General features: G+C 51.0%; 2 protein-coding genes across 4 annotated transcripts in view; one reads left to right on the top strand and one right to left on the bottom strand.

Annotated features, from left to right (window-relative positions):
• Window positions 1-9,445, bottom strand: part of PICK1 (protein interacting with PRKCA 1) — a 129,124-nt gene extending 119,679 nt beyond the window's left edge. The window contains exon 1 of one of the 2 annotated variants that reach the window (XM_075321938.1): window positions 9,112-9,445. The gene's annotated coding sequence lies outside the window, so the exon portion shown is untranslated. The remainder of the gene's footprint in view (window positions 1-9,111) is intronic. The other variant, XM_075321939.1, reaches the window with a different exon arrangement.
• A 193-nt stretch (window positions 9,446-9,638) lies between these two features.
• Window positions 9,639-26,747, top strand: part of DDX47 (DEAD-box helicase 47) — a 271,876-nt gene continuing 254,767 nt past the window's right edge. For both annotated transcript variants that reach the window (XM_075321937.1, XM_075321936.1), the window contains exon 1: window positions 9,639-9,754. In XM_075321937.1, the coding sequence (XP_075178052.1) occupies window positions 9,698-9,754 (57 nt within the window). In that variant the 5' untranslated portion in view covers window positions 9,639-9,697. The remainder of the gene's footprint in view (window positions 9,755-26,747) is intronic.

The following is a 26,747-nucleotide window of genomic DNA, read 5'->3' as shown; positions in this document are numbered from 1 at the left end:
GGTAATGGCTGTGTGTAAACAGTCCCAGTCCGCGATTGTTAAATGTTGCGGGCAGACTCGTACAGCAGCATTACAGCGCGCCAACTGGGGGTGCGTCATTCTATGCCCCATCAGCATTCCCGCGACATGTGGCCCCGAGGGGTTGCCAATTTCAGCCACGGGTCTCCTGAAGACCTCCATGCCTGTCATTAGTGAGCTCCCTTAAAACTTTGCCTCTATATCCTTCAAAGGGGTCCGCAATTTCTACTTTTTGCAGCAATACTGTGGTATTACGGTATATGGTACAAGCAGGCAGACAATTATAGGTTCAAGTACCCTAAGGGGACTAAAAAAAAACTGTGAAAAGTAAACAGCAACAAGAGTAAATCATACTGATGAGGAGAATAATACGGCAAGATAATTTTTACTACACAATGTACCCTGTAAAAACATTTCCCCGAAAAACAATGTCAGAATTGGGGGGGCGGGGTTTGTAACTTCACCGCACTTGATATTTTTTTCCAGTACACTACGTGGCGTCATTCAAATGTACATCTCATCCCGCAAACTAACGAGCCCTCATACGACTATAGGTACAGAAACAAACGTTATGGCTCTGAGAAGAAGGGGAGGAAAAAATGAAGAGAAAACAAAAAACATAAATTGGCTGTCAGAAAGGGGTTAAAACAACAAAAACCTCAATATAGATTGTCACACCTAAAGAATACTGACCATTTTGTCTAAGTGAAAAAAGAATACAACAGCAACCTTCTGAGCACACAGTATCGGTGCGGCGTGCCCCGAGACCCCTCACCTAGGCCGCGTTCTACAAGATGTTGCAGAATTTCTGCACCTATTATGTAATTTCAGTTACATGCATTCTCGTTTTGTGTCAGCTGATGGACCATGGTTTTCTCTGAAAATATTCATTTTGGGTCATTCCATGTCAAGTGGACCCCCACTCGACCTTCTCCGATTTTGCTGAAAATTTATAAGGATGTACATGTATGTTTGAAAAGAGGTTCTGTACATTTTTAGGGCCAGATCTCAAATACATTGGGCACTGTTGACCTTTCACTGGAGGTTCCACCAAGCCTGCGGCTTCAGCTAAGAGGATTTTGCAAACTTTGGCACATAGCCATTAGAGTTCTATACTGGCTATGATGCTGAAATTTGGCATACTAGCTCAACTTTTGCTGCTAAACACGATAAAATTATTACCGGCTATGACAAAACAATATTTTGGACTCAATTTTGTGTCAAAGTAGCTTGTAAAACGTGTCGCATAAAATTTATGCCTAACTTTGCCCATATATAACTCCAGACCAAAAACCAATAGTAACTGGTGCTTTGCCCTGTACACCAAACATCTACATGACTTTGCATTGCTGCAATATCACGGTCAAAGCATATGTATTTGTGGAAATATTCACACCCACATATGATGAAAAACTTAAAAAAAAACGAATTTTACCTATTTTTAGGTCAAATTTCTCAAAAAGGGTACCCCTAAAATATATTAATTCTGATATCATAGAAAGCAGGGCTGTGGAGTCGGTAAGCCAAACCTTCGACTCCGACTCCGACTCCTCAAATTCTCTTGCACCGACTCCGACTCCGGCTCCGACTCCGACTCCTACATATATTGCTTATAGTTAGGTGAAAAATTTATTGTAGTACATGAATATGTGTATGTGAACATTAGACATTTAATAATTTTTATGATACAATAATCAAGATATTTGGATAGAACATAAAATATATTTATTGGATACAACTTTAGAACACAAAAAACTGTAATAAATTGTAAATATGTAATACACTATGTAATATACAGTAGATTACATATATATCTTGTGTGTGTATATACACTGTGTATATATATATAATATTACATATTTACAATTTATTAGTTTTTTGTGTTCTAAAGTTGTATCCAATAAATATTTTATGTTCTATCCAAATATCTTGATTATTGTAGTATAAAAACAATTAAATGTCTGATGTTCACATTATACTACAATAAATTTTTCACTTAAATATAAGCATTATACTAAATGTTATTATTTAGTAAAATATTCAGCACATTCTGCATTGCACTCCTGTCCCCAATTTATTATATATTTTAGGAGTCGGAGCATTTTATACCGACTCCAACTCCGACTCCGACTCCACCAAAATGAGCTCCGACTCCGACTCCACGACTCCGACTCCACAGCCCTGTTAGAAAGAGCACATTTTTCTCTACAAGGATCATTGTTTTTTTTTTTTTGGAGTCTCTCAGTTTAAGAGAAGAAAAATGCCACTGAACTTTGTGTTATTTATTAATACACAATGAATGGTAACTGCACTATTGAAACCCTTGGTCCATGGTGGTTATACCACAACCAATTCCCTAAGAATTGGTATTATAATCCTATTAAGAATTGTAATAATGCTGTCTTTCGAGAATTGGCAGCCCCATCGCCTAGGAGCCATGGCCTATAGCCGTGCAAGGCCAGCCGCGGGCGGTCTCTTTATCGCAGGTTCCGAAGCCTGAGGGTGGGTGTCTTTGCCTAGGATCCCAAGCCTAATATTGGGTATCTTTTGTTGGTTCCCCAAGCCATAATGTTCAGTCTAAGTGGTCTGGAATTGTTGCTGAATTTGCAACATAATCGGTTCAGAGAAGCTGTATTGTCGGCCCATTGCTGTTGCAGCTGGTGCTGGAATTATTGCAATGATTGACTGCTCGGGAATCCAGCATGTATCATTTCTCACAGGCCAGTGAAAGAAGCTAGCTGGTCCATGAGGATGCATAAAATTTATTAATGCATCATGGTCGTCGACTGAAATTTCAGAAATATTTCCAATCCACCAGTTCCTATCGTAAATGCAGGCAATGTATTGCCCTGGCTGGAGGTTTGCAATTGGCACAAAAGGCATTTCTGATCTGACAGATGTATCTACATGGGCAATGAAAGATGATGGGTCATTTGACACCCTTGAAATGCAAATCTTTTTGTCATCAATTGGCACAAACTGGTGATTTTCTCTTGTTCCAGCAATTGTATGTCCATCTTTGAACCTTTCCTCTTGAACTACCCGTATTTCGTCAATTTTTGCCATGGCTCCTAGGCGATGGGGCTGCCAATTCTCGAAAGACAGCATTATTACAATTCTTAATAGGATTATAATACCAATTCTTAGGGAATTGGTTGTGGTATAACCATCACGGACCAACGCAAGGGTTTGAATAGTGCAGTTACCATTCATTGTGTATTAATAAATAACACAAAGTTCAGTACAAGTAAAATATATCTTTGTACCGTGTTAGCCAGTAGAGATAAAAAAATTGTTTAAAAGAACAGAGAGTCCTCAGTGGTTGATCCCTTTTAATGGCTAACTGAAAAGATGGTAATAATTGCAAGCTTTCCAGACTACTCAGGTCTCTACATCAGGCATGATATAACACAAAATCTGAAGAGTCACATATGTATACACAACAGGACTTAAGGCTGCTTTACACCAGAAGATCTATCGTGCGATAGATCGTCGGGGTCACGGTTTTTGTGACGCACATCCGGCATCGCTGGCGATGCCGGCCTGTGTGACACCTCCTAGCGACGCAGTATCGCTCACAAATCGTGAGTCGTGTACTGCTCGCTAGGTTCCATAATATCGTTTAATTTAGTAGTTCATCGTTTCCGGGGTAGCACACGCCGCTCCGTGTGACACCCCGGGAACGATGAACAGCAGCTCACCTGCATCACGCGGCCGCAGCCGGCTATGTGAAGGAAGGAGGTGGGCGGGATATTTACGTCCCGCTCATCTCCGCCCCTCCGCTTCCATTGGCAGGCGGCCGTGTGACGTCGCTGTGACGCCAAACGTCCCTCCCACTCCAGGAAGTGGACGTTCGCCGCCCACAGCGAGGTCGCACGAGAGGTAAGTATGTGTGACGGGGGTTACTGACTTTGTGCGACACGGGCAGCGATTTGCCCGTGACGCAAAAAGGACGGGGGCGGGTACGATCGATTGTGAAATTGCACAATCGGTTGTACCGTGTAAAGCAGCCTTTAGAATAGTGCAGTAAAAAAAAAAAAAAATATATAACTTTTTCTTTTTTTTACTGTACTATTCTAAGGCTGTGCGCACACGTTGCGCTTTTTACCGCGGAAACGCTGCGTTTAGAACCGCAGCGTTTCAGTGGCAAATGGCATGCGTTCAGCTTTCCCAGCAAAGTGTATGAGAAAGCTGAAAAATCAGTGCACACGCTGCGTTTCTAAACGCAGCGTTTTGGATGCCAAAAATCGGTGCGGAAAGAAATGCAGCATGTCACTTCTTTTGTGAGTTGTGGCTGCGTTCTCTCCCCCATTGAAATCAATGATGCGGGTCAGACCGCAGCTACAACGCAGGGAGCTGCTTTTTTGTTGCGGTCCGCGGGCTTTGTCGGCATACAGAACGCAGGCATTTACCTGGAAGTGAGGTCAAGAGGTTTCCTGTTGACCTCACTTCCTGGCAAAGTTCAGGAAAGCCCCCGGTGTCGCCAAAGTGCCCGCCGCGACCCCCGACCCCCCTCCCGAAAATCCAACATGGCTGCGCGCACAGCAGCGCACCGGCCGTCCTACTCCTCTGTGTCTGTCGGATGTGCAATAACACATGCGACAGAAAACTGCTCCCCAGGCCCCGGTCACTCCCTATTCCCCCCGGTGTCCCCCGGTAACCCCCGTACCTGTCACAGCGCTGATCCCCCGCGGCCCCCTCCTCCTTCACAGTGCGCGCCGGTCACATGTGCCGAGCAGCTGACGGCTTCCTGTGTTCAGTGTGAGCTGCGCTGGCTGCTGCCGCTCGGCACTGTGCAGCTGTGACCCGGGGAGAGTGGGTGCAGATTCTTTGCACCCACTCTCCTCAAATGGAGGGTCTGCACTACTAGAAAATGGGGGACACGTTCCCTGAGCGTGCTCCCCATATTCTAGAAGGTCCAGAGGCGACGTGGGACGTCAAAAATGGATACTGCGGACCCAATTTTTTTTCTTTTCAATAAATTGGTTAAAGAGGATATGTTTTTGGGGAGTGTTTTTTCAAATAAATTATTTTTTGGTTGTCAATTTTTTTTGCTATTACTGTCAATTAGTTATGTCTGGTATGAAATAGACGCCGTGACATCACTAATTGCTGGGCTTGATGCCAGGTGACATTACACATCTGGTATCAACCCCATTTATTACCCCGTTTGCCACCGCACCAGGGCGCGGAATGAGTTGGGGAAAAGCGCCAGGATTGGCGCATCTAATGGATGCGCCACTTCTGGGGCGGCTGTGGCCTGCTATTTTTAGGCTGGGAAGAGTCCAATAACCATGGCTCTTCCCATCCTGAGAATACCTGACCCCAGCTGTCAGCTTCACCTTGGCTGGTGATCTAATTTGGGGGGGACCCCAAGTTTTGTTTTTTTTTTAATTATTTATAAATAAAAAAAAAAAAGCAGCTTGGGGAGCCCTCCAAATTGATCACCAGACAAGATGAAGCTGTCAGCTGTGGTTTGCAGGCTACAGCTGTCTGCTTTACCCTGACTCGCTATCAAAAATAGGGGGGACCCCACGTCATTTATTTTAATTATTTTTTTTTTGGGCTAAATACAAGGCTAGGCACGCTTTAGTGCCACATGAAAGGCACTAAAGGGCGCCAGCTTAGAATATGCAGGGGGGTGGGACGTTATATATGTTTGACATCCATTGACACATTTTAGGTTGTGTGCCCACAATCAGGGTTTGCAGCGTTTTGGGCGCTGAGTGTTTTCCCTGCGTCCATAACGCTGCGTTGTGCAGTAGAAGCACAGTGGAAGGATTTTTAGAAATCCCGTGCCCACTGTGCTTATTTTCTCTGCAGCATAAACCAACCTGCGGTGCAGCTTCCCGAGCCTCAGCATGTCAATTTATGCTGCGGAGACAAGAGTGTTCTCTGCAGGTAGCATAGAGCTCCACAGCAGCCTGAACCCAAATCGTGGGCATGGGCAGCTGCATTCTCCCGTGGACAACACTCACATCTCTGCAGGAAGGCTGGCACTGTGTACTGGATGTACTGTGGCACTGTCACTGGATCATGTGGTCAAAAACGCACCTGAAGAAAACGCATGGAAACCGCATGAAAAACGCACGAAAAACACATTCGTTTTTGATGCGTTTTTTCCAAAACGCATTGTTTACAATTCTCCCCTCTGCCAGAGGGTGCGTTTTTTTCCGCGCTGAAAAAAACGCAACGTGTGCACATAGCCTAAGTCCTGTTGTGTATAAATATGTGACTCTTCAGATTTTGTGTTATACCATGCCTACAGGGCAAAGCACCAGTTACTATTGGTTTTTGGTCTGGAGTTATATATGGGCAAAGTTAGGCATAAATTTTATGCGACGTGTTTTACAAGCAACTTTGACACAAAATTGAGGCCGAAATATTCTTTTGTCATAGCCGGTAATCATTTTATCGTGTTTAGCAGCAAAAGTTGAGCTAGTATGCCAAATTTCAGCATCATAGCCAGTATAGAACTCTAATGGCTATGTGCCAAAGTTTGCAAAATCCTCTTAGGCTACTTTCACACATCCGGTTTGAGCACTGCGGCTCAATCCGGCTGTGAAACCTATGCAACGGATGCGGCGAAAACACTGCATCCTTTGCATATGTTTTTACATGCGGCCTGTCCGTTTTTTTCCGTTTGCGGCACGCTACTGAGCATGCGCAGTGGAAAAAACTGCATGCGGCGACTGGATGCGTTTTTTTCCGCATCGCACCGCATCCGGCGTCCATAGGCATGCATTGAAAAATGCGCCGCAGCGGCCGGATGCGGCGCGATGCGTTTTTTTTTGCCGGAGCAAAAAACGTTGCAGGGAACTTTCTATCCGGCCGCGGCATCGGCTAAATCTGCCGCATGCGGCAAACACCGGACCGAACGCAAGCCCCTGCGGCACAATACGGCACTAATGTAAGTCTATGCAAAAAAACCCGCAACCGGCGTAAAAAAAACGGATGCGGTTTTTCTGAAGAACGCCGTATTGTGCCACAGAGCAAAAACCGGATGTGTGAAAGTAGCCTTAGCTGAAGCTGCAGGCTTGGTGGAACCTCCAGTGAAAGGTCAACAGTGCCCAATGTATTTGAGATCTGGCCCTAAAAATTTACAGAACCCCTTTTCAAACATACATGTACATCCTTATAAATTTTCAACAAAATCGGAGAAGGTCCAGTGGGGACGATTTTTAAAACTGGTCCACATGATGTGGAATGACCCTTTTTTCAGATGAGCACAGAAACAGCAGACCGCATTTACCTGCCAATCTGAGCAGACGGACATTTTCAGAACAAAAAGAAAAAAGTCTTTATTTGAACTCCTGTTTTTAGGAGCATTCGGATCCCACAAATGCACTATGTGAACAGGAGCCTAAATGACCATACACGTCAGGTGGCTGTCAGCCGATCAATGCTTTGGCTGCACAGCAACAAATCACTGCCCGCGGGATCGGCAGTCCGAAATCAGACATGGCGGATCGCCTTCTCCCCAAATGATGATCATATCAGACAGTTAGCAGAGCGCATGGATCTCAGCGGGAGCAGCTCACTGTATATTATGGGGGGGGGGGCAATACTGGAGTCACAGGAGCATGAACAGAACAACGGGTAACAGCCCTGGGACAAGTCTACCCTTAGGGCAGCTTTGAGCACAGGGTGCAACACCCACCGAGCTCCACTCCCAGGTCCTCTCATCCCACGACACAGAACTATCCGCCCCCAGGGTCTCATCCCACATCACAGGGGCTCTCCGCCCCCACGGCTCTCATCCCACATCACAGGGGCTCTCCGCCCCCACGGCTCTCATCCCACATCACAGGGGCTCTCCGCCCCCACGGCTCTCATCCCAGGCACAGGGCTTTCATCCCACGGCACAGGGCCTCTCATCCCACGGCACAGGGCTCTCCGCCCCCAGGGCTCTCATCCCACCGCAGAGGGCTCTCCGCCCCCAGGGTCTCATCCATCGGCACAGGGCTCTCCGCCCCCAGGGCTCTCATCCCACGGCACAGGGCTCTCCGCCCCCAGGGTCTCATCCCAGACACAGGGCCTCTCATCCCACGGCACAGGGCTCTCCGCCCCCAGGGCTCTCATCCCACCGCACAGGGCTCTCCGCCCCCAGGGTCTCATCCCACGGCACAGGGCTCTCCGCCCCCAGGGCTCTCATCCCACGGCATAGGGCTCTCCGCCCCCACGGCTCTCATCCCACGGCATAGGGCTCTCCGCCCCCACGGCTCTCATCCCAGGCACAGGGCTTTCATCCCATGGCACAGGGCTCTCCGCCCCCAGGGCTCTCATCCCACGGCATAGGGCTCTCCGCCCCCAGGGCTCTCATCCCACGGCATAGGGCTCTCCGCCTCCACGGCTCTCATCCCACGGCACAGGGCTCTCCGCCCCCACGGCTCTCATCCCACGGCATAGGGCTCTCCGCCCCCACGGCTCTCATCCCAGGCACAGGGCTTTCATCCCACGGCTCTCATCCCAGGCACAGGGCTTTCATCCCACGGCACAGGGCTCTCCGCCCCCAGGGCTCTCATCCCACCCCACAGGGCTCTCATCCCACCCCACAGGGCTCTCCGCCCCCAGAGTCTCATCCCACGGCACAGGGCTCTCCGCCCCCAGGGCTCTCATCCCACGGCATAGGGCTCTCCGCCCCCACGGCTCTCATCCCACGGCACAGGGCTCTCCGCCCCCAGGGCTCTCATCCCACGGCACAGGGCTCTCCGCCCCCACGGCTCTCATCCCACGGCACAGGGCTCTCCGCCCCCAGGGCTCTCATCCCACGGCACAGGGCTCTCCGCCCCCACGGCTCTCATCCCACGGCACAGGGCTCTCCGCCCCCACGGCTCTCATCCCACGGCACAGGGCTCTCCGCCCCCACGGCTCTCATCCCACGGCACAGGGCTCTCCGCCCCCACGGCTCTCATCCCACGGCGTAAGGCGCGCTCCCCCATATACCGAGAACTGTCACCACTATGCACGCACTCTCCAATTACCACAATGGTGGTAACATAAAAGAATGGGTGCCGGGGAGAGCAGTCACACATCGGGTACAGCTTACAGAAACATCTATAGAATCACTACTGCAGCGCTGAGCATCCGCACCTGCCGGGACTCACTTCAGCGACGCGCATACGCCAAGGGAAGGGCTCTGACGTTGCAGCAGCTACTGGTGACGCGTAACTTTCTATAGGTGCCTTGTCTGAATACAGTCCGTGGCAGGAAGTGGAGCCGCGTACTGCGCATGCGCGAGTCTTCCACACCAGCTGTTCTGCGCATGAGCAAGAAGTTTCCACACTGTACAGTCTATCAGCGCGGTATGTATTATAGGAGTATCTCCGGCTGGCGTCATATGGCAAGCAGCCGCAGTGCGGGGCTACTACTTGTGTTATTTAGGTAGAGACGCTCCGGAAAGACTGCTTATAACGCCATTGGTCGCGACCAACATATTAAAGTGATCAATTCCAAACACACATCGCGAGAATCCTCATAATGTTGCAGTGCAGTCACGTGACAGCTAACACCATGTGACCATGACGTCACACCCACAAGCTCTTGTCCAACGTCCGCCCTATCACGACACCCTACGTTACATTCTGCCTCCTAGCAACGGCGCGCGCTCGAGAAACGAGCAGCAACATCCGGTCACGTGTCGTGGGCCGGCGCGCGCTGTAAGTTTTCAGTAAGCAACATGGCGGCGCACGTGGAAGCCACGGAAGCCGAGGAGGAGAAGACGTTCAGAGATCTGGTGAGGCGGGGAGCAGGGCGTGTGGTTTACTGTCTCTGCATATTCCCTCTGTCTATCGCTAATTCTTCGCGAAGTGTCGCAGGAATGCGGGTCGGTGCGCCAGATACGGAGTCCGTATTAATGTCTGCAGCGTATAACCTGTGGTGTTTACTTCTGCTGGTGAACTGCAACCCCCAGGATGCCGCAGCGCGTAGATCATACTGTCCCGGGGGCTCTGTGCCGCCGGAGGTCTCTTAGTCCCATCAGGCGTCCGGTGCAATACAGAATTCCCCGTCCTAGGGATTTTGCTGCTGACAACACATTTTAAAGTTTGTTTTTTTTCTGAGATCCCACAACATTTGGTCAGAGGGTACGAATGGCAGAAAGCAAGCAGCCCAAAAGTGACCGGTGAATCGCACACCGCACAGGTCTTGGTGTTTGCCAGGGATGATGTCCGGGAGCGTAATGGCAGCCGCAGGGGTGAGGTCAGGGGTCAACACGGTGGGGGCAGGGGTGAGGTCAGGGGTCAACACGGTGGGGGCAGGGGTGAGGTCAGGGATTGCCACAATGAGAGCAGGGGTGAGGTCAGGGGTTGCACTGTGGTGGCAGCGGTGAGGTCAGGGGTTGCACTGTGGTGGCAGCGGTGAGGTCAGGGGTTGCACTGTGGTGGCAGCGGTGAGGTCAGGGGTTGGCGCTGTGGTGGCAGCGGTGAGGTCAGGGGTTGCACTGTGGTGGCAGCGGTGAGGTCAGGGGTTGCACTGTGGTGGCAGCGGTGAGGTCAGGGGTTGCACTGTGGTGGCAGCGGTGAGGTCAGGGGTTGGCGCTGTGGTGGCAGCGGTGAGGTCAGGGGTTGGCGCTGTGGTGGCAGCGGTGAGGTCAGGGGTTGGCGCTGTGGTGGCAGCGGTGAGGTCAGGGGTTGGCGCTGTGGTGGCAGCGGTGAGGTCAGGGGTTGGCGCTGTGGTGGCAGCGGTGAGGTCAGGGGTTGGCGCTGTGGTGGCAGCGGTGAGGTCAGGGGTTGGCGCTGTGGTGGCAGCGGTGAGGTCAGGGGTTGGCGCTGTGGTGGCAGCGGTGAGGTCAGGGGTTGGCGCTGTGGTGGCAGCGGTGAGGTCAGGGGTTGGCGCTGTGGTGGCAGCGGTGAGGTCAGGGGTTGGCGCTGTGGTGGCAGCGGTGAGGTCAGGGGTCGGCGCAGTGAGGTCAGGGGTGCGTAGGATGGGGCAAGGGTGAGGTCGGGTGCGTGAGATGGGGGCAGGGGTCGGCGCAGGGTTCGCAGATGTCCGTGGGGTGGGTGCAGGGGTTGATTTAGGTCACCCTCTTCAGGACCTTGGACACTTGTATGCAGCCATTTGCTTTCATGCAGGTATTCACTGATTATGGTGACTCATAATAGTAATTTAAAGGTAACCTGGCGCGTGACTGTGGGCAGTGTAGATTGTGAATGAGGTCTCTTTGTGAAGACAAGGACTACATCTGGGTGCTATGTACAACACCGATTGTATTGGTTACGTGGCTCGTTCAGACGGCCATGCTTGCGGTCATTTGCTGTCTGTGTTTAGCTGATAGTACACTGATCCAATAGTAACAAGCTTGCCTTTATAATCAGGTCCTCTTATGTCCATAGAACTTTACAGACAACATATATAATCCCGGATATGCCAAACAGCAGAGATCGCTGCTGCTCTTACTCCAAGATCAGCTTGAAGGGAGCAGTATACTACAGACCGTTTATTAAAGGGAATCTGTCACAAGGTTTTGGCTACCCCATTTGAGAGCAGCACCAGTGCGCGGATGGGAGGGGACCAGCAGCACCAATGCGCGGATGGGGAGGACCAGCAGCACTAGTGCGCAGGAGTGGTTCTGTCCTCCAGCGGTTGCTTCACACAGCAGTCTGTTCATAGTTTAGTGTCCGCTGCTTCTGCACTTTAGCTCCTAAAAGCTGATCTTCTATTGATGATCTATGGCTATCATATTCTAGAAGTCATAACATTGTCCTTTTCCTGTTTGCAGAGCTCTGTATAAGCTTCTTTTTTGCTTAATGGAGTTTTGGCTTTTATTGGTATATTTTAAATTCGTAGAACCTTTTGATCACTTTAAGGCCCCGTGCCCATGATCAGGCTTCCTTGCGTGCTGAACGCAGTGTAATTTCTCTTGCAGAGACGCTAGTGTCCTGTGCGGGAGAACGTACTGTCCGTACACACTATCAGGATTACGGACACAGTGTAATTTCGCTTTGTTCTCCTTCTCAAAATACTAGTGTCTCCGCATCTAAGCACAGTGAGCAGGAGATTTATATAAATTGTACTGCACAACGCAGCGAAAACCAGGGCTGTGGAGTCGGAGTCGATGTCTGCGTCCCATTTTGGTGGAGTTGCAGTCGGCATAAAATAGACCGACTCCTAAAATATATAAATTGGGTACAGCGGTTCAATGCAGAATGTGCTGAATATTTTTTCATAAGAATTTGGATAAATTATGAAATGTCCTATAAATGTCTGTTCTATTCCTGATCTGAGGATCTTGACTTTTAGTTGAGATTAATCTGTGCTGCACTTCAGCTGCATGATATAACCAGTGATGTTACCATTTTACTACAGGGAACTTATCACAAACATGAGTCATGTACAGTTGAAACCAAAAGTTTACATACACTCTCTATAAAGACACATCTGCAAGTTTTTCCCTCCGCTCTCTATGAAGACACATGTATATTTTTTTCATTATCTGGCATAAAATCAGAATAAACCTTTCCCGTTTTAGGTCAATTAGGAACCAAAATTATTTAGATTTGCCAAATGCCAGAATAATGAGAGAGAATGCTTTAAGGCATTTTTATTACGTTCTCAAAGGTCAAAAGTGTACGTACACTAAGTGCACCATGCCTTTAAACACTATGGTACAGCCCATATGATGATGTCTTTGGAATGTTCTGATAGGTTTATTGGCAACATCTGAGTTAATGAGAGAGACACCTGTGTATATATTTTAATGCACACCTCAAACACACTGCTTCTTTGTGTAGCATCATGGGAAAGTAAAAAAAACATAACAAAGTCAATGTTTCTTCGGCGCTCCATTGGGAGACCCAGACGATTGGGTGTATAGCTACTGCCTCCGGAGGCCACACAAAGTATTACACTAAAAAGTGTAAGGCCCCTCCCCTTCTGCATATACACCCCCCGTGGGATCACGGGCTGCTTCAGTTTTCTGCTTTGTGCGAAGGAGGTCAGACATCCACGCATAGCTCCACTGTTTTTAGTCAGCAGCAGCTGCTGACTATGTCGGTTGGAAGAAAAGTGGGCCCATATGGGGCCCCCAGCATGCTCCCTTCTCACCCCACTTTTGTCGGGTGTTTGTTAAGGTTGAGGTACCCATTGCGGGTACGGAGGCTGGAGCCCACATGCTGTTTTCCTTCCCCATCCCCCCTCAGGGCTCTGGGTGAAGTGGGATCTTACCGGTCTCCAGGCACTGAGACCGGGCTCCATCCACAGACCCGGAGAACCTGCTGGATATGGAGCTGGGTATCGTCAGGGACAGGGCCCTGCTACATTAAGGTACTCTGTGTCCCCGTACACATCGCGCACACACACACCAGCATTGCTGGGAGTGCTAGTGCGCCGGGGACAACAGCGCGGAGCGCTTGTGCTATTATTCACTGCAGCTTAGCTGAGTGAATTTATGTGTTAGAAACTGCCGCGCCGGCCGTTGCGGGGTGTTTTACACTGTGGCGCGGCTGGGACTTGTGGTGCGCCGGGGACTTCCGCGCTGGCCGTGCACAAGGACGGCCGCGCTTATTACTCGAGTCCCCGACTTTGCGGCCTAGTTTTCGCTTCGTTCCCGCCCCCAGCCCTGCCAGTCAGGGGAGGGGCGGGACGCTGTACAGAAAGTCAGCGCCGAGAGCTGGAGTCTGCTTTGCATTCTCCAGCCCCCTTCACTGGACACAGTGGGACGCCAGTTTCCCGCTCTTGTCTGGGGCACGCCCACGGCCCGCCCCTCTTCACAAGACGCCGGCAGCCATTCTTGCACGCAGTCTGGGCTGGAGAAGGGAGACAAGCTCTGGGCAACCAGTCACAGGATTCGGGCGACCACACACCCGCTTTTGTGCGGGCGGTAAGCGGCACCTGAAGTGCTGACCCCACTAATACCATTTGTACTTTATGCCTAGATGGCTAGACTACAGCAGCAAAAAGCAAGGGTGCTAGGGCACAGGCTTTCTAGGCTGCTTGTATTGCATGTGCTGAAGTGTTCATTTGTACTTATGCTTGTATGCTATACACTGCACTGTACGGTCGCTATTCTTGGCTATATACTCCTAGATGGCTAGACAACAGCAGCAAAAAAGCAAGGGTGCTGAGGCACAGGTTTTCTATGCTGCTTGTACTGCATGTGCTGAAGTGTTCATTTGTACTTTCTGCTTGTATGCTATACATTGCACTGTACGGTCGCTATTCTTGGCTATATACTTCTAGATGGCTAGACAACAGCAGCAAAAAAGCAAGGGTGCCAAGGCACAGGCTTTCTATGCTGCTTGTACTGCAGGTTCCACTGTCCCCATTGTGTGCAATGCTCCCCTCTAGCACTTGGTCAGCCGGGGTCTCTGCTAGACGTGGCCAAAGAAACCACCGGTGAACCCTGTCCTGGGACAGGGACGGAGTTGCAGTTTCGGCTGATAGATTGTCTGTGACTGTGACTAACGTCTTAGAGACTTTGCAGTCCAGACGGACCATGGGCAATGTTGATACAATGCTCCCTGGCCACCCTCATTTGGAACAAATCAGTGCTCCGGGGGGGTCCCATGCATCCCAGGGCGCAGGCTCTGACACGGACGACAGTCCCAGACAGCCTAAGCGAGCTCGCTGGGAGCGGCACTCGGCTTCATCACTGGTTACGGTCCCAGCAGGACTCTCTGTATGATGAGGCAGACGTAGCTGATCAGGACTCTGATCCTGAGACCGCTCTCAATCCGGATACACCGGATGGTGACGCCATAGTGAATGATCTTCTAGCGTCCATCAATGGAATGTTGGATATTTCTCCCTCAGCTCCTCCGGTGGAGGAGTCCGCTTCACAGCAGGAGAAATCCCTTTTCAGTATCTCAAGCGTATATTGAGTACTTTTCTGGCCACTCTGACTTCAGAGAAACAATCCGGAAACACCACACTTATCCAGATAAGCGTGCTCCAATCGTATTAAGGATACACGTTATCCTTTTTCCCCCTGACGTGGTCAAGCGCTGGACCCAGTGTCAAAAGGTGGATCCCCCAATCTCCAGGCTTGCGGCTAGATCCATAGTTGCAGTGGAAGATGGGATTTCACTTAAAGATGCCATTGACAGACAGATGGTCCTCTGGTTGAATTCTGTCTATGAAGCTATCGGCGGGTCGGTTGCTCCGGCATTCGCAGCCGTATGGGCATTCCAAGCTATTTCAGCTGGTCTTGCGCACATGGACACTGTCACATGTACATCTGTGCCGCAGATGGCGTCCTTAACCTCGCAATGTCTGCATTGCGACTTCCGCTATTAATGCTGTCCTGCACTCTACGAGCCGTACGTCAGTGGCGTCCGCCAACTCCGTGGTTTGTACGCAGAGCCTTGTGGTTGAGGGAATGGAATGCAGATTCTGCTTCCAAAAAAGTGCTTAACCAGTTTGCCATTATCTGGGGACAGACTGTTTGGTGAGCGATTGGATGAAATCATTAAACAGTCCAAGGGTAAGGACCCTTCCTTACACCAGCCCAGATCAAACAACAACAGAGGGACAGTCGAGGTTTCGGTCCTTCCCAGGCTCGGGCAGGTCCCAATTGTCCTCGTCCAAAGGACTCAAAAGGCTCAGAGAGGCGCAGATTCCTGGCGGGCTCAATCACGCCCAAGGAAGGCAGCCGGAGGAACCGCTGCCAAGGCGGTTTCCTCATGACGTTCAGCCCTCTCTCTCCGCATCCGCGGTCGGTGGCAGACTCTCCCGTTTTGGCGACATTTAGCTGCCACAGGTCAAACACCGGTGGGTGAGAGACATTTTGTCTCACGTGTACAGGATAGAGTTCTGTTCTCGTCCTCCGGCTAGATATTCAGAAATTCCTCACCTCCCGACCGAGCCGATGCTCTTCTGCAGGCACAAGGAGTGGTAATCCCTGTTCCTCCTCAGGAACAAGATACGGTTTTTACTCCAATCTGGTTGTGGTACCAAAAAAGGACTGCTCTTTCCGTTCCGTTTTGGACCTAAAACTGCTCAACAAGCACGTGACAACCAGGCGGTTCCGGATGGAATCCCTCCGCTCCGTCATTGCCTCAATGTCTCAAGGAGATTTCCTAGCGTCAATAGACATCAGGATGCTTATCTCCACGTGCCGATTGCTCCAGAGCACTGGTGTTGGCTACGATTCGTTATTGAAGACGAGCATCTTCAGTTCGTAGCCCTGCCCTTCGGTCTGGCGACAGCCCCACGGATTTTCACCAAGTTCATGGCAGCAGTGGGAGCAGTCCTGCACTCTCAGGGTCACTCTGTGATCCCTTACTTGGACGATCTACTTGTCAAGGCACCCTCTCAAGAGGCATGCCAACACAGCCTGAACGTGGCGCTGGAGACTCTCCAGAGTTTCGGGTGGATCATAAACTTTTCAAAGTTAAATCTGACACCGACCCAATCACTGACATATCTTGGCATGGAGCTTCACACTCTCTCAGCGATAGTGCAGCTCCCGCTGGACATACGGCGTTCACTACAGACGGGGGTGCAGTCTCTCCTTCAAGGTCAGTCACACCCCTTAAGACGCCTCATGCAGAGGCAGTCCCTTTCGCGCAGTTTTCATCTGCGTCCACTTCTATAGGACATTCTTCGCCAATGGGATGGGAAGTCGACGTTCCTAGACAGGAACGTACCCCTTTCTCAGACGGGCAAGGACTCTCTTCAGAGGAGTCCACCCTTCCGATCAATGTTCTGGACATCTGGGCAGGGTATCTTGCCCTGCAAGCCTTCCAGCAGAGGCTGGAAGGCAAACAGATCCGAATTCAGTCGGACAACTTCGCAGCGGTGGCATACATCAACCACCAAGGCGGAACACGCAGTCGGCAAGCCTCCCAGGAAGTCCGGCGGATTCTGATGTGGGTGGAAGACAGAGCATACACCATATCCGCAGTTCACATCCCGGGCGTAGAAAACTGGGAAGCAGACTTCCTCAGTCGCCAGGGCATGGACGCAGGGGAATGGTCTCTGCACCCGGACGGGTTTCAAGAAATCTGTAGCCGCTGGGGGAGGCCGGACGTCTACCAAAATGGCGTCTCGGCACAACAACAAGGGCCCGATTTTCATGGCGCGGTCTCACGATCAAAGAGCTCGGGCGGCAGGCGCCTTAGTTCAGGATTGGTCGCAGGTCCAGCTACCCTATGTGTTTCCCCCTCTGGCACTGTTGCCAGAGAGCTACGCAAGATCAGCTCCGATTGCCGCCGCGCCATCCTCGTCGCCCCAGACTGGCCGAGGAGGTCGTGGTACCCGCATCTGTGGCATCTCACGGTCGGTCAACCGTGGGCACTACCAGACCGGCCAGACTTACTGTCCCAAGGGCCGTTTTTTCCATCTGAATTCTACGGCCCTGAACCTAACTGTGTGGCCATTGAGTCCTGGATCCTAGCGTCTGCAGGATTATCTCAAGACGTCATTGCCACCATGAGACGGGCTAGGAAGCCAACGTCTGCCAAGATCTACCACAAGACGTGGAAGATATTCTTATCTTAGTGCTCTGCTCAGGGAGTGTCTCCCTGGACATTTGCATTGCCTACTTTTCCTTCCTTCCTGCAATCTGGTTTGGGAAAAGGTTTGTCGCTCGGCTCCCTTAACGGACGAGTCCCAGCGCTGTCTGTATTCTTTCAGAAGCGCATAGTACGACTTCCTCAGGTACGCACGTTCCTGCGGGGGGTTGTCACATTGTCCCTCCGTACAAGAGGCCGTTAGACCCATGGGATCTGAACAGGGTACTAATTGCTCTCCAGGAGCCGCCCTTTGAGCCTCTGAGGGATGTTTCACTTTCTCGACTTTCACAGAAAGTGGCCTTTTTTGGTAGCGGTCACATCTCTTCAGAGAGTGTCCAAGCTAGCAGCGCGGTCATCCAAAGCTCCCTTCCTGGTGTTTCACCAAGACAAGGTAGTGCTGCGCCTGATTCCGGGGTTTCTCCCTAAGGTGGTATCCCCCTTTCATCTCAGTCAGGATATCTCCTTACCTTCCTTTTGTCCTCGTCCAGTTCATCGATATGAATTGGATTTGCGTTTGTTGGATCTGATGAGAGCGCTCAGACTCTACTTTTCCCGCACGGCGCCCCTGCGCCGCTCGGATGCACGCTTTGTACTTGTCGCTGGTCAGCGCAAAGGGTCGCAGGCTTACAAATCCACCCTGGCTCGATGGATCAAGGAACCAATTCTTGAAGCCTACCGTTCTGCTGGGCTTCCGGTTCCATCAGGGCTGAAGGCCCATTCTACCAGAGCCGTGGGTGCGTCCTGGGCATTACGGCACCAGGCTACGGCTCAGCAGGTGTGCCAGGCGGCTACCTGGGCGAGTCTGCACACCTTCACCAAGCGTTATCAGGTGCATGCCTACGCTTAGGCGGATGCCAGCCTAAGTAGAAGAGTCCTGCAGGCGGCGGTTGCCTCCATGTAGGGAAGGGCTGTTTTTACAGTCCAAACTTGAGGTATTAATTTACCCACCCAGGGACTGCTTTTGGACGTCCCAATCGTCTGGGTCTCCCAATGGAGCGCCGAAGAAGAAGGGAATTTTGTTACTTACCGTAAATTCCTTTTCTTCTAGCTCCAATTGGGAGACCCAGCACCCGCCCCTGTTCCTTCGGGATTTTTGGTTGTTCGGGTACACATGTTGTTCATGTTGAATGGTTTCAGTTCCCCGATGTTCCTTCGGATTGAATTGTTTAACCAGTTATTGGCTTTCCTCCTTCTTGCTTTTGCACTAAAACTGAAGCAGCCCGTGATCCCACGGGGGGTGTATATGCAGAAGGGGAGGGGCCTTACACTTTTTAGTGTAATACTTTGTGCGGCCTCCGGAGGCAGTAGCTATACACCCAATCGTCTGGGTCTCCCAATTGGAGCTAGAAGAAAAGGAATTTACGGTAAGTAACAAAATTCCCTTCTTTGAAGATAACAAAGTCAGTGTTTTGGAGCGGCCATCATAAAGCCCTGATTGCTGATGTATGTAAAGCGCTATGGAATTAATAGTGCTATATAAGTAAATAAATATATATTATCACAATCCTATTGAAAATGTATGGGCAAAGCTGAAAAGGCAGGTGCGAGCAAGGTGACCTACAAAAATGGCTCAGTTACACCAGATCTGTCAGGAGGAATGGGCCCCACTTCCTACCAAGTATTGTGAGAAAAATGTGGAAGGATATCCAAAACATTTGACACAAGTCATACAGTGACAGGGCAATGGAACCAAATGCTAATGGCATGGAGGGACTTTTGACTTTGCAGAAAGTAATAAAAATGCCTTAGAACGTTCTCTCTCAATATTCTGGCGTTTGGCAAATATAAATAAGTAGCGTTGCCCAGGATAGTAGCTGTCTCTCTCCTCTCTGTCTCCCTGTCTGCTGCTTTGCTTCCCCCGTCTGCCTGTCTCCACCGATATAATATTACCCTCACACATAAGCTCTTATACTAAGAATGTCCTTCGTTGCCTATAGCAACCAATCAGAGCTGCTATTAATGACCTGTAGCTCCCAGCTCCATTGACTTTCATGCAACCAGTTTTTTGGCAAATAACTGTAAAGTGCGGGGTTAAATTTCCCCTCAAAACACAGTCTATGACGTTCCCTGAGTCACATGAGGTGTCTGCAAAATTTTGTGACTGTAAATGCGACGGTGCGGATTCCTTTTATGGGAGACATAGACACAGACACACACACACTCGCGCTCAGCTTTATATATTAGATTTTGGTTCCTGATTGACCTAAAGTGTGAAAGTTTTATTCTGATTTCATGTCAGATACTGAGAAAAACCTGCGGATGTGTCTTTATACAGAGTGAAGGGAAATTTCTGGTTTCAACTGTATGAGGGAGTCGGATGGTTGGCTTACCGACTCCACAGCCCTGGTAAAAACGCCCTGCCTGCAAAAAGCTGACAACACTGATCGTGGGCACGGGCCTTAATACTTTGTGAGGCAGGATGAATAAATATAGTAATTCTACCATTGTTTGTCATTTATTTTCCTCATGGGAATCACTGGAGTAAATTTTGAAATAATTTTTTTGTGCTGGTTGTTACAGATGCAAAAGTTTTCTGGATGTTTTCTTGCTGTTATTTTTTTTCTTCTTCGCTAAAAGCATAACCATCTAAAATACATATTTTAAAACCATGCTTATTAGTCCCACTTATTACGGTAGTCTTTTGATTGCTTGCTGACAGCAGCCTGTTAGGTCCTGCCATGGGCATAATCTAAGGCTATGTGCCCATGGGACAACGTACCCATGGATATTTCCTCAGGTATGTCCGCAGGATTCCCGCAGCTGCTCCCTGGAATCCAGAAGCTATCCATTGCTGCGGGATTCGAGCATTTTTGTTGCGGTAAACCTGCGGGACAAGTGTGGAAATACTTGCGGATGTCCTACCCTCTATCTCCATAGTGGAGGAGCGGGAATTCCGCAGATATTTCCGCATGAATAATTGACATGCAGTTACACGCGGCTGCGGGATATCTGCAGCATATTCCGCAGCCGCACATACCGCACCATTGATAATTCACTCCCCAAATTCCATAGGTTAACATGGGGAGTGTCTGTACTTGCTAGAACCTGTGGATTTATCTTGAAAATCCAGATAAATCTGCGGGTAGTTTGTCCCGTGGGCACATAACCTTGTCTTCTTTGTCGCTCCATTGGGAGACCCAGACACTTGGGTGTATAGCTATGCCTCCGGAGGCCACACAAAGTATTACACTAAAAGTGTAACGCCCCTCCCCTTCTGCCTATACACCCCCCGTGCATCACGGGCTCCTCAGTTTTTATGCTTTGTGCGAAGGAGGCTGACATCCACGCATAAGCTCCACAGCTTAGTCAGCAGCAGCTGCTGACTAGGTCGGATGGAAGAAAAGAGGGCCCATAACAGGGCCCCCAGCATGCTCCCTTCTCACCCCACTTTGTCGGCGGTGTTGTTAAGGTTGAGGTACCCATTGCGGGTACACAGGCAGGAGCCACATGCTGTTTTCCTTCCCCATCCCTTAATGGGCTCTGGGTGAAGTGGGATCCGGATCGGTCTCCAGGCACTGGGACCGTGCTCCCTCCGCAGCCCCTGGGAATCTGCTGGATAGGAGCTGGGTATCGTCAGGGACAAGGCCCTGCTACTATGAGGTACTCTGTGTCCCCATGGGGACCGCGCATGGAGCGCTTGTGCCATACACATTGCAGCACTGCTGGGTGTGTTAGTGCGCCGGGGACTACCGCGCGGCCGCGCTTATTGCCGGCCGCGCTTATAACTTTAGTCCCCGGCTTCTGCGGCCTAGTATCGCATATTCCCGCCCACAGGCCTGCCAGTCAGGGGAAGGGCGGGACGCTGCACACATCGTCAGCGCTGAGGGCTGGAGCATACATAGTATCCTCCTCCCCCCTCACTCAGTACACTGGGGCACTAGATTCCCGCACTTTCTTGGGCACGCCCACGGTCCCCTCCTCCCCACAGAACGCCGGCAGCCATTCCTGTCAGCGATTCAGACGCTGGAGAGGAGAGACAACACAGGGAGACCCAGGCAGGGAATCTGGTGATCACACAACCGCTCTGTGCGGTCGGTAAGCAGCACCTGTGGTGCTGGCCCCACTGAGTGCCGAAGTGTATATATATATATATATAGGCTTATAGGCTATACATTTGCACTGTACGGTCGCTCTGTTGATTTTTGGCTATATACCCTCCTGGATTGTTCTCAAAGGAGACAACAGCATGTCGTCCGCAAAGAGCAAGGGTGCCAAAGCACAGGCGTACTTTGCAACCTGTACCTCATGTGCAGCTATACTACCGGCAGGTTCCACTGACCCTCACCCAGGTGGAACCACCTGCTACCACTGTCCAGGTGACAGGGACGGAGTTTGCAGCTTTTGCTGACAAACTGTCTGAGAGTATGGATAAATGGTCTGCTAAAATACTAGAAGCCTTACAGTCCAGACCGGTGATTCAGGCCCCGGGCACTGTTCAATCTTTGACCCCTGGTCCCCCTCAATTGGAACAGCAAAGTGCCCCTGGGGTGACCCATAGGTCCCAGGGTGAGGTCTCTGACACGGACCGCAGTCCCAGGCCGCCTAAGCGGGCTCGCTGGGAAATTCCCTCCACCTCATCACACTGTTCAGGGTCTCAGCAGGACTCTCTGGAGGATGAAGCGGAGGTAACAGATCAGGATTCTGATCCTGAAGCCGCTCTCAACCTTGATAGACCTGAAGGTGACGCTGTAGTGAATGAACTTATAGCGACCATCAATCAGGTGTTGGATATTTCTCCCCCAGCTCCTATAACTGAGGAGTCAGCTTCTCAGGAGAAATTCCGTTTCAGGTTTCCCAAGCGTACATTGAGTACGTTTCTGGATCACTCTGACTTCAGAGAGGCAGTCCAGAAAAACCGAGACTGTCCAGACAAGCGTTTTTCCAAGCGCCTTAAGGATACACGTTATCCCTTCCCCCCCTGATGTTGTCAAGGGCTGGACTCTGTGTCCTAAGGTGGATCCTCCAATCTCCAGACTGGCGGCTAGATCCATAGTTGCAGTGGAAGATGGGGCTTCGCTCAAAGATGCCACTGACAGACAGATGGAACTATGGTTGAAATCCATCTATGAAGCTATCGGCGCGTCTTTTGCTCCAGCATTCGCAGCCGTATGGGCACTCCAAGCTATCTCAGCTTGTCAGGCGCAGATTAATACAGTCACTCGTACATCTGCCCCGCAAGTCGTGTCCTTAACCTCTCAGGCGTCGGCGTTTGCGTCCTACGCCATTAATGCTATCCTGGACTCTGCGAGCCGTACGGCGGTAGCATCCGCCAATTCGGTGGTAGTCCGCAGGGCCATGTGGCTACGTGAATGGAAGGCAGACTCTGCTTCCAAAAAGTTCTTAACCGGTTTGCCATTGTCTGGCGACCGTTTGTTTGGTGAGCGATTGGATGAAATCATTAAACAATCCAAGGGAAAGGACTCATCCTTACCCCAGTCCAGACCAAACAGACCTCAACCACGGAAGGTACAATCGAGGTTTCGGTCCTTTCGGACCGCGGGCAGGTCTCAATTCTCCTCGTCCAAAAGGCCTCAGAAAGATCAGAGGAACTCCGATGCATGGCGGTCTAAGTCACGTCCTAAAAAGACCGCCGGAGGAGCCGCTCCCAAAGCGGCCTCCTCATGACTTTCGGCCTCCTCAAACCGCATCCTCGGTCGGTGGCAGGCTCTCCCGCTTTTGCGACGCCTGGCTGCCACAGGTAAAAGACCGATGGGTGAGAGACATTCTATCTCAAGGTTACAGGATAGAGTTCAGCTCTCGTCCTCCGACTCGTTTCTTCAGAACATCTCCGCCCCCCGAAAGAGCCGATGCTCTTCTGCAGGCGGTGTGCACTCTGAAGGCGGAAGGAGTGGTGATCCCTGTTCCTCCTCAGCAACGGGGTCACGGTTTTTACTCCAACTTGTTCGTGGTGCCAAAAAAGGACGGATCCTTCCGTCCTGTTCTGGACCTAAAACTGCTCAACAAGCATGTGAAAACCAGGCGGTTCCGGATGGAATCGCTCCGTCATCGCCTCAATGTCCCAAGGAGACTTCCTAGCATCAATCGACATCAAAGATGCTTATCTCCACGTACCGATTGCACCAGAGCATCAGCGCTTCCTGCGTTTCGCCATAGGGGACGAACACCTTCAGTTCGTGGCACTGCCTTTTGGCCTGGCGACAGCCCCACGGGTCTTCACCAAGGTTATGGCAACAGTGGTGGCAATCCTACACTCTCAGGGACACTCGGTGATCCCTTACTTAGACGATCTGCTTGTCAAGGCACCCTCTCGAGTGGCATGCCAACACAGCCTGAACATCGCTCTGGAGACTCTCCAGAGTTTCGGGTGGATCATCAATTTTCCAAAGTCAAATCTGACACCGGTCCAATCACTGACATATCTTGGCATGGAGTTTCATACTCTCTCAGCGATAGTGAAGCTTCCGCTGAACAAACAGCGTTCACTACAGACAGGGGTGCAATCTCTCCTTCAAGGCCAGTCACACCCCCTGAGGCGCCTCATGCACTTCCTAGGGAAGATGGTGGCAGCAATGGAGGCAGTTCCTTTTGCGCAGTTTCATCTGCGCCCACTTCAATGGGACATTCTCCGCAAATGGGACAGGAAGTCGACGTCCCTCGACAGGAACGTCTCCCTTTCGCGGGCAGCCAAGGCTTCCCTTCAGTGGTGGCTTCTCCCCACTTCTCTGTCGAAGGGGAAATCCTTCCTGCCCCCATCCTGGGCGGTGGTCACGACGGACGCGAGCCTGTCAGGGTGGGGAGCGGTCTTTCTCCACCACAGGGCTCAGGGCTCTTGGACTCAGACAGAGTCCTCCCTTCAGATCAATGTTCTGGAGATAAGGGCAGTGTATCTTGCCCTAAAGGCGTTCCAGCCGTGGCTGGAAGGCAAACAGATCCGAATTCAGTCGGACAACTCCACAGCGGTGGCATACATCAACCACCAAGGCGGGACACGCAGTCGGCAAGCCTTCCATGAAGTCCGGCGGATTCTGCTGTGGGTGGAAGCCACAGCCTTCACCATATCCGCAGTTCACATCCCGGGCGTAGAAAACTGGGAAGCAGACTTTCTCAGTCGCCAGGGCATGGACGCAGGGGAATGGTCCCTTCACCCGGACGTGTTTCAGGAGATCTGTTGCCGCTGGGGCATGCCGGACGTCGACCTAATGGCGTCCCGGCACAACAACAAGGTCCCGACATTCATGGCACGGTCTCAAGATCACAGAGCTCTGGCGGCAGACGCCTTAGTTCAGGATTGGTCGCAGTTTCAACTCCCTTATGTGTTTCCTCCTCTGGCACTGTTGCCCAGAGTGTTACGCAAGATCAGGGCCGACTGCCGCCGCACCATCCTCGTCACTCCAGACTGGCCGAGGAGGTCGTGGTACCCGGATCTGTGGCATCTCACGGTCGGCCAACCGTGGGCACTACCAGACCGACCAGACTTGCTGTCTCAAGGGCCGTTTTTCCATCTGAATTCTGCGGCCCTCAACCTGACTGTGTGGCCATTGAGTCCTGGATCCTAGCGTCTTCAGGGTTATCCCAAGAGGTCATTGCCACTATGAGACAGGCTAGGAAACCAACGTCCGCCAAGATCTACCACAGGACGTGGAAGATATTCCTGTCGTGGTGCTCTGCTCAGGGTTTTTCTCCCTGGCCATTTACCTTGCCCACTTTTCTGTCCTTCCTTCAATCCGGATTGGAAAAGGGTTTGTCGCTCGGCTCCCTTAAGGGACAAGTCTCTGCGCTCTCTGTGTTTTTTCAGAAGCGCCTAGCCAGACTTCCACAGGTACGCACGTTCCTGCAGGGGGTTTGTCACATCGTCCCTCCTTACAAGCGTCCGTTAGAACCCTGGAATCTGAACAGGGTGCTGATGGCTCTTCAGAAACCACCGTTCGAGCCAATGAGGGATATTTCTCTCTCACGCCTTTCGCAGAAAGTGGTCTTCCTAGTAGCAGTCACTTCACTTCGGAGAGTGTCTGAGCTAGCAGCGTTGTCGTGCAAAGCCCCTTTCCTGGTGTTTCACCAGGACAAGGTGGTTCTGCGTCCGGTTCCGGAATTTCTCCCTAAGGTGGTATCCCCCTTTCATCTCAATCAGGATATCTCCTTACCCTCTTTTTGTCCTCATCCAGTTCACCAATGTGAAAAGGATTTGCACTTGTTAGATCTGGTGAGAGCACTCAGATTCTACATTTCTCGTACGGCGCCGCTCGGATGCACTCTTTGTCCTTGTCGCTGGCCAGCGTAAAGGGTCACAAGCTTCCAAATCAACCCTGGCTCGGTGGATCAAGGAACCAATTCTCGAAGCTTATCGTTCCTCGGGGCTTCCGGTTCCCTTAGGGCTGAAGGCCCATTCTACCAGGGCCGTGGGGGCGTCCTGGGCCTTGCGGCACCAGGCTACGGCTCAGCAGGTGTGTCAGGCGGCTACCTGGTCGAGCCTGCACACACTATCAGGTGCATACCTATGCTTCGGCAGATGCCAGCCTAGGTAGGCGAGTCCTTCAGGCGGCGGTTGCCCACCTGTAGGACGGAGCCGTTTACGGCTCTATTATGAGGTATTATTTACCCACCCAGGGACTGCTTTTGGACGTCCCAATTGTCTGGGTCTCCCAATGGAGCGACAAAGAAGAAGGGAATTTTGTTTACTTACCGTAAATTCCTTTTCTTCTAGCTCCAATTGGGAGACCCAGCACCCGCCCCTGTTCCCTTCGGGCTGTTGTTCTTTGTGTACACATGTTGTTCATGTTGAATGGTTTCAGTTCTCCGATATTCCTTCGGATTGAATTTATTTTAAACCAATTTATAATTTTTTCCTCCTTCTTGCTTTTGCACCAAAACTGAGGAGCCCGTGATGCACGGGGGGTGTATAGGCAGAAGGGGAGGGGCGTTACACTTTTAGTGTAATACTTTGTGTGGCCTCCGGAGGCATAGCTATACACCCAAGTGTCTGGGTCTCCCAATTGGAGCTAGAAGAAAAGGAATTTACGGTAAGTAAACAAAATTCCCTTCTTTTAGGCTATCTGGCAGACATGGAAGCCTCTGTTAGGCCTAAGGTTGGCATAGCAACTGATCAGCCCCTTTATATTGTACTCTGGGGGGCACATTGGATTGAAAAATATAGTGCTCTCTTTTTCAGTCTCCCCTTTTTTTACCTTGTTTGCTTTGACTCCCACATCTGAGGGGCTAAACTGCTTTTTAATGGTGTTCTCGCTTGTCCTAGAGGCATCCTCTGCGTCTGATCACGTAACCTGTATATACCTCATACAGCACTAGGTTGGAAGCGCT

Source organism: Anomaloglossus baeobatrachus, chromosome 8, assembly GCF_048569485.1.
Source record: "Anomaloglossus baeobatrachus isolate aAnoBae1 chromosome 8, aAnoBae1.hap1, whole genome shotgun sequence".
Taxonomy (NCBI): Eukaryota; Metazoa; Chordata; class Amphibia; order Anura; family Aromobatidae; genus Anomaloglossus; species Anomaloglossus baeobatrachus.
The sequence above is the reverse complement of the archived record's forward strand: the minus strand, read 5'-3'. Positions and strand labels throughout refer to the sequence as shown.